General features: G+C 55.8%; 1 protein-coding gene across 1 annotated transcript in view; it reads left to right on the top strand.

The window, feature by feature from the left end:
- The first annotated feature begins 75 nt into the window (after window positions 1-75).
- The window catches only part of ADORA2B (adenosine A2b receptor), a 29,782-nt gene continuing 21,719 nt past the window's right edge, over window positions 76-8,138 (top strand). The window contains exon 1 of the mRNA XM_011975247.1: window positions 76-425. Coding sequence (XP_011830637.1) covers window positions 91-425 — 335 coding nt within the window. The 5' untranslated portion in view covers window positions 76-90. The remainder of the gene's footprint in view (window positions 426-8,138) is intronic.

The raw sequence follows: 8,138 nt of genomic DNA, 5'->3' as shown, positions 1-8,138 counted from the left end.
CGGGGAGCAGGCTGAGAAGTGCGGAAAATGGTGGCGAACTTACCTGTCCACTCTTTCTCCCACGCTGAGCGGGGCCTGGCCGACCCGGCCATGCTGCTGGAGACACAGGACGCGCTGTACGTGGCGCTGGAGCTGGTCATCGCCGCGCTGTCGGTGGCGGGCAACGTGCTGGTGTGCGCCGCGGTGGGCACGGCGAGCGCGCTGCAGACGCCCACCAACTACTTCCTGGTGTCCCTGGCGGCGGCGGACGTGGCCGTGGGGCTCTTCGCCATCCCCTTTGCCATCACCATCAGCCTGGGCTTCTGCACTGACTTCTACGGCTGCCTCTTCCTCGCCTGCTTCGTGCTGGTGCTCACGCAGAGCTCTATCTTCAGCCTTATGGCCGTGGCAGTCGACAGGTACCTGGCCGTCTGTGTCCCGCTCAGGTGAGGCGCTCGGCGTCCCCCGAACTCGGGGCCCCGTCGGAGCTCCCAAATGGGTCGTTCTCTTAGGGCCAGGGTTCCTTCCTCGGGTACCCGAGACGGGACAGGCTGGCGGCGCGCGGGGCGCTTGGAAGTCTGGTTTCCAGCCTGGCCACCCTGCCCCGCTAAACAAGTGCGCCCGGGCACCCAAGACGTCTCGGATGCGTGTCCCTCTAAGGAGATCCGCGTAGGGACAGCTCTAGGGGATCCGGGGAGTGCGACGCCCGGGGAGGCGCCCTGGAAACCCAGGGGAAAGCGTCACCCTCGTGGGCGGGTGGAGCCCGGGGCGCGGGAGGTTTGGTGATCACATCTCCACCCCTGCCCCGAAGGTGGTTCCTAACACTCGCCCGCAGCGGCGGTGTCCACGAGAGCGGCCGCCCCAGAGCGGGGCCCTGGGTCCAGAGCGGCGGCCAGACGCAGTCCCGGGAGCTTCCCACCAAGGGCATGGCAACTTGGGACGCTGGGCATTGGCACCGTCAGGATGGACACGCATGAGCCAGCTTCAGAATGTGCCTGCTGCAGAGAGGCTGCCCGGCCCATCCCAGGGGAATGTGTCCGTTAACTTTGGGGAACGCTAAGGACACTTGTTCCTGCGTGTTTAATGGTGACTCAGATTACCTCCATATACTTTTAAAAGGAGTTACAGTGCTTCCTGGTGTCTGGCAAACGGCCTTACAGCCTCCCTGCCCTTGTGTAACCGTTTATCTCCTGCTGCCCTGCCGGGGAGCAGGCTGAGAAGTGCGGAAAATGGTGGCGAACTTACCTGTCCACTCTTTCTCCCACGCTGAGAAAGTCTAGGATTCAGGGGATGGAGTCAGCCAGCGACCAGAGTGGATTCCCAGTTGGAGCTTTTGACTTCAACATTGAGAGTTTGTAGAAAGTATTTATTCTCTGTTTTTGGTGCCTGGGCCACTTTGGCATTTCTGAGGAGAGCTTGAGATCTCTGTAAATTTGGAGCTGAGACAGGGAAACTAAATCACAGACTAGGAAAGAAGGGAAGGAAGTCATTTATTGGGTGCCAACTCTGTGCAGACAGTTTATAACAAACATGTCCCCAGCAGTCCTTGCAGTAATACCAGAGGATAGGTGCTGTAACCTGCATCTCATAGAGGAGGGGTGGTGGCTCAGGGAGGTTGGAGTCTTGCCCAGGATGGTGTATCAGGGATGGGTGTCAGGGGCTTGAACTCACAGCTGGCACCATGTCCCCACCCATGGCCACCTTGCAGGGCCATGTGTGGCACTGTGTTTGGGAGACAGGGAGAAAAGTGCTCTGCCGTTTCTGGAGGAGGAGCCTGCCTGCAGTAAATTGGTGGTTATAGGGGAATGTGTTTGTGGGAATGGAGCGGGAGAATGCTCCCCGAGGCCATTTGAGTAGGCAGATGTGTTGGGCTTGGTTGCTGTGGGTTGTGTTGTGGATCCCAACAGGAACAGGAACCTCCTGCTTGGGACGGCTGTGAGCCACATGTGGGTGTCTGGCCGCTCTACATGCTGCTGCCCATGCTGTTGGACCAGGAGGCCTCATGCCTCCCATCAGGTGTGACAGCCCAGAGATTTCCAAGGCTTAGGGAGGACAGCAGTCTCTTCTCTCTCTTCTGGGTCCCTTCCCCCTGCCTTTTGGTGTCATCGTTGCTACCTGATGGCCTCTTGGATGTTTTGCATCTGGCAAAGGAGTTACGAGCCCCAGCCTGAGTTGTCCATCTAATGGAAACCCCTTGGACTTGCCCTGGCAGAGACCAGAGACCCAGAGAGGAGTTACTGGAACAATCTCCCAGGCCACAGGGAGCAGGAAGTTCTATAAAAGTTCAAATCTGTTCCTTCTTGTCCTGGTTTGTGTTGGGTGGGGTCTTGAAAAAAAAGGGTGTGGGCGTGTTAAGGGGAAAGTGCTGTGAATCACAGGCCCTGAACTTCTTTGCATTGCCAAGGGCAGGAGGGGAGAACACTGAGGCTCGCCCCATCCTGCCTTCCTGGCCCTTCCACAGAGCTTGGAGGTCTGGAAGAGGTGCACAGGCAGTCCCCAGCTCCCTGCCCCAGAGGTACTCATCTGACCTGGCCACAGCACCACCCCAACCCTGGTGGGTGGGAGAGGTGTACTGGGGCCCCCAGGGCTTCCCTCTGCGGAGGCTGGTGCCTGGGGCAGGCCTTCCCTCAACTGGCCTCGCAGTTCATGGCCCCTTGGGAGGAGGTTAAAATACAGATTACAGGGCCCCACCTGGTTGTACTGAATCAGAATCTCTGGAGTGGGATGTGGGGGGATTCCAGCAGTGGGATCTTTAACCAGGGACATCTGGTTCCACCTATCTGAGAACCCTCCTAGAGTTGGGGCCTGAAGCTCTCTTCACTTGACTGACACAGGCTGGGTGCAGGGCGCCCCAAACTCAGACTTGGCCCTGAGGCCCTCCTGGGGTTGTGGAAGTCCAGGTGAGAGTAAAGTCGGAAGTGCCCTGTTTGGGAGGAGGTGTCTCTCCTTTGAAGCCAAGCAATAAGGAGGGTGAGGTGCAGGGAGTGAGGGCTGAGGGCTTAGGCAAGGACAGTCCTGGGACCTACCCCCAATTCCTCCCGGTTCACGGGCTCCAAATGTGAGGCCTGCAGCCGCAGAGACCACAGCCCCCACCTGCCACCGCGTTGCCAAGGTGTTTAGGTGTTTACTGATATGACAGATGACAGTGTAGAAGGGAGGGAAGCCCCGAGGGAATGCCGGGGACAAAGATGACACCCTTGGCCTGGCTGGGAAAAGGAGTGTCTGCTCACACCAGGCACTGCCCTTTGCCTTCAGGACAGGGCTGGCCACAAACAGAAGTCCATTGCCTCTGGTTCAAGTCCATAGACAGTTCCTGATGTTGGGGCCTGGCAGGGGGTCCCGTCCCAGTGGTGCGTGCAGCTCCTGGGCCGGGGCAGGTGGGCGTTTACAAGCAGGAGGGTGTGGGCCCTGCCCAAAGCTGCTCCCAGCTCTCACTTCACCCTCAGGGAGAAGCACTTCCTCCTCCCTGCTTGAATCCTGTTCCTTTCATGCCACACCCACTGTGGGGGCCTTCCCTGCTGGTAGACTCAGTTTCCCTGGCCCTCTGGCACTGAGTCTCTGGTGGGGCTGAGGCCAGCTGTTTTCCTAGTGGAACTGAAAGAGGGTGGATCCGGGAGGGTTTAGTTGGTCGGATGGGTCCAGTGCCATGTTTATCTGACCTATCCCTGGACCTTGCCTGGTCACCCTCCCTACTCTTGCCACATTGAGGCTTCTCTCTGCGCCTCATGTATCTGGTCTTCGAGGTAGGGATTAAAGACCTCTTAGCAAGACTTTGTGCCTTGAGTGAAAATGTGGCCTCCACTTAGGGTGGGAGTTGGCGGGGGGTTCTGAATGTTTTTCAAAACTTTAAAAAATTGAGCTATAGGTCGGGCACGGTGGCTCACGCCTATAATCCCGGCACTTAGGAGGCTTAGGAGGGTGGATCACCTGAGGTCAGGAGCTCGAGACTAGCCTGGCCAACATGGCAAAACTCTGTCTCTACTAAAAACATAAAAATTAGCCGGGCGTGGTGGTGGGTGCCCATAATCCCAGCTACTCAAGAGGCTGAGGCAGGAGAATCGTTTGAACCCAGGAGGCAGAGGTTGTGGTGAGCCGAGATCACGCCATTTCACTCCAGCCTGGGCGACAAGAGTGAAACTCCTTGTCAAAAAAAAAAAAAAAAAAAAAAAATTGAGCTATAGTCTAGGCACAGTGGCTCACGTCTGTAATCCCAGTGCTTTGGGAGGCCAAGGCGAACAGATCAGTTGAAACTAGGAGTTCGAGACCAGCCTGGCCGACATGGCAAAATACCATCTCTACTAAAAATACAAAAATTTGGCTGGGCATTGTGACCACGCCTGTAATCCCAGCTACTCGGGAGGCTGAGGCAGGAGAATTGCTTGAACCCAGGAGGCAGAGGTTGCCGTGAGCCAGGATTACACCACTGCACTCCAGCCTGGGTGACAGAGTGAGACTGTGTCTCACACACACAAAAATTGAGCTATAATTCCTGTCCCATAAAATTCACTGGTAATGTTTGAAATAAACCTTGTCAGGGGCTGGATACGGTGGCTCACGCCTGTAATCCCAGCACTTTGGGAGGCCGAGGCAGGTGGATCACCTGAGGTCAGAGTTTGAGACCAGCCTGGCCAACATGATGAAACACTGTCTTCACTAAAAATACAAACATTAGCAGGGCATGGTGGCGTACACCTGTAATCCCAGCTACTCGGGAGGCTGAGGAAGGAGAATTACTTGAACCTGGGAGGTGGAGGTTGCAGTGAGCCCCAGTCTGGGTGACAAGAGCAAAACTCTGTCTCAAAAAAAAAATAAATAAATAAAAAAGCTCGGCAGGAAGATATCTGGCTCTAGGTCGTATCCTGCAGCTTTCCCAAGAGCTCCCTCCTTGGGTTCACCCTTTTTCTGCATCAGTGTTATCTTTCTCTTCCAGATCATTCCCATGGGAATGAGTTGGATGATGGCCCCCTAAAAAACGTATGTCCATATTTTAATTCCCAGAACCTCTGACTATGCGCTTATACAGCCAAAACAAAAAACAACTAACCAAAACCCCACAAATACTGCCTTCTGTGGATCTTGAGAGAAGGAGCTTATTTGGATTATCTGGGTGGCCCCTTCATGCGATCGCATTCAGCAGATAAATCTGCAGAGAAGGCCATGTGAAGGTGGAGGCCACAGCCAAGGAATGAAGGACGGCCACCAGAAGCTGGAAGAGGCAACAGATCCTCCCTTGGAACCGCTGGCAGGAGCGCAGCCCACACCTCGAAGTCAGCCTTCTGGCCCTGCTTGTTTTAAGCTGCTAGGTTTGTGGGGCTTTGTCAGAGCAGCACCAGGAAGCCACCCTCAGTACCCTAGATCAACGCCCCTTCACTTCCTCATCTATTCCTTTGCCTCCCCTCCCCCGCAAACTCCTCCACTTGTCACCAGGATGCCACTGAATTCTCCTGTCAGGTCACCCATGCGCTGTCCCTCTTCTGGCAGAATGGAGCTGTCACTTCTCGGACCTCGTTGAACATGTTCTCTCTGCAGCTCCTGATGGGCACTGTGGGCCCCTAGCTGGACTCCTGCTCCCCCGTAACCACTCCACACAGCGGCCAGATGGATGACTTAAAACCTAAGCCGCATCGTACCATTCCCCTGCTTACCGCACTGCCAAGGCACCGAGGGTGAAATCCCCATGCCCTACCATAGCCTGAGGCTGTGCATGGTTGGCCTTCACCCCCCAGTCTCACCACAGCCAAGTTCTTTTCTCACCCATGGTCTTTGCACCCCCATTCCTCACTTCACCCACCTGGAGAGACTTCTCAGCCACTGCATTGGTTTACCGCCATCTCTAGTTATCCCATTAGACCATGTCCTTACTTAGAGTCTCTCTGCGCCCAGTGTGCTAGCTTTGTGGGCAGGGGCCTTGTCTTATACCCCAGGATGCAGCACGATGCTGGCACAGGCTAGGAAAGCACATTGTGGATGAATGCATGAGTGACTGGGTGAAAAGGGTACATGTCAGGCTACGTCATGCCCAGGGAACAGCTGGACATGTGGGAGGGGAGGGGAGGGTCCGAGACAGCAGATGTACAGTGAGGGCCCAAGGGCTCTGTGAACCACCAGAAGACCTGCTCCCACAAGTTCCAATGAACAGAAGACAGGAAAACCGTCTTCTGAAAACATCTCTCATGGGCCTGAGGGACAAAAGGATGGGGAGGAGTGCAGAGGTGTCCAGGGACTGCCAGGCAGCCAGCAAGGGCTGTGGGCCAGAGGCCCAGGCTGAGGCCAGGGGCTGCGGACGCGCAGGACGTGACCCATGGACCCTGGCTCCTGGTCCCATGCACAGGCCTGCGTCAGGGTATCACCCAGGCCTGGGTGTTACTTTGCTGTGATTTATCCTCCATTGTTAGTACACAGTCCTCCCAACTCCACTTCCCAGGTAGCAACCTTAAAACCAGCAGGTGCTGTTTATAATCGTGCTGGGGCCTCCAACTGAGATAAGGGGCTGGTTCCCGGTGTGTTGTTCCAAGGGACACACACATGCCTAGGCAGGGGCCAAGGTCTAGTTTGGTCAGTGAGGCCCTCAAACGTGTCTTGGAACCAGGTCAGAACTGGGGTAATTCAATCCAGAGGGTACCTGAAGGCTCTGTCCCCTCGGAGAGGGTAGAGTCAGCCTGACCTGGCTGGATGGTCATCAGGAGCACATGGGAACTGCAAGGCAGGGGAGATGGAAGTGGACTTGGCGTGTGCTGGGGTGCTGTGGACAGGTTCCCTCTGAAGGAGGCTGGGAAGGAGGGCCAACTCAAGCCACCTTGGGCCCTGCCCTGAGACCGGAGCCTGGAGCTGCTCCCAGAGGGCAGAGGCCTCCTTTCCAGACCAGGCACAGCCTGCAACAGCTCTGCATGCCTGGAGGTGACCAGGTGCCCTGGAGCAGCACAGCCAGGGAAACGGTGCATGAGATCACACCATGGGTGTACCCTGCAGGTACAGATATGGGGAAGTGTCCTCAGCCATTCTGGACATTGAGATTTTCAGTCTTATGAATGGCAGCCATTGTTCCCAAGCCATTTCTGGGTGCCAGGCACCTTACATCCATAATCTCCTTTGATCTTTACAACCGCCCTATGGAAGCAGATACAGTTATTTTCACACCTCACAGATAAGGAGATGGAGGTGCAGAGAATTACGTTTAGCCCAGGGTCACACGGAAGCCAGGACTGAGTCAGCCTATCTTCCCAGGAGCCCTTAACCATCATGTGAGCAGCTAGTGGGAAGGACTGCACACCCCGAGGTCATCTCCAAACACCCCCTTGATGAGGGGTCCCTTCTAGTGGTGGATGAATAAGGACACTGGCAAATTGTGATTAGATCCCTTTAATTATTACCTGGACAAAGAAGACTCCAGCTAACCCGTCAAATGGACGAGTGAAGAAAGCTAAGCCCTGGCCAGTGTGAATGGAATTTCACAGCATTTGCTTGACAGCTGCGAGGCCCTGTGGATCTCCTGCCACCTGCCCCTTCCTCGGATTGGGGAACTGAGGCCCAGCCTTTCCTTTTGCCTCAGATTCATTACTGACTCCAGAATGAGGCTTTAACCATGATTATTCTTCCCTAAGGTATTAACTTGATAGGCTCTTGGACTCTGTGGCTCACCAGCCAGAGACAGCACCATGGGCAGTGGGAACTCAATGGCAAATAGCAAATGTATCTTCTTGGACAGAATCGAAGTGGAGAACAGCCTGTGCCAGGCACGGGCGGGCAGGCAGGCTTCCACTCAGTCTGGGCTGAGGGGCAGTGCTTCTTCTGTAGGGTGGAGGGTTGAGCGGTGTGGTAGGTGGGAGGAGAGTGCCTGCGGAGCTGGGAGTGCAGGGTATGCCGGAGCAGGGGGACTCCTGAGCTGGCCTGGCACCTTGGGTGCTTCGCACTTTGGGGATGTGAGTGGGCACGAGATTCGGGCTGTGGTGGGGGACGGGCCAGGGAGCAGGCAGCTGGAGGAGGGCCTAGAGCTTGCTGAGGGGTTTGGATTTTGTCCTGAAGGTGCTGGTGAGTCCATGAAGGAGTCGCATTTATTATTTTCTATGTTTTTGAGTTACAAATCAACCAGTGGGCATAGAAGTAAGCAATCAGGCCGGGCGCGGTGGCTCAAGCCTGTAATCCCAGCACTTTGGGAGGCC

This window comes from Mandrillus leucophaeus, unplaced genomic scaffold (genome assembly GCF_000951045.1).
Source record: "Mandrillus leucophaeus isolate KB7577 unplaced genomic scaffold, Mleu.le_1.0 Scaffold153, whole genome shotgun sequence".
Lineage (NCBI taxonomy): Eukaryota > Metazoa > Chordata > Mammalia > Primates > Cercopithecidae > Mandrillus > Mandrillus leucophaeus.
Note: the sequence above shows the minus strand (reverse complement) of the source record. Positions and strands in the feature narration are given on the sequence as shown.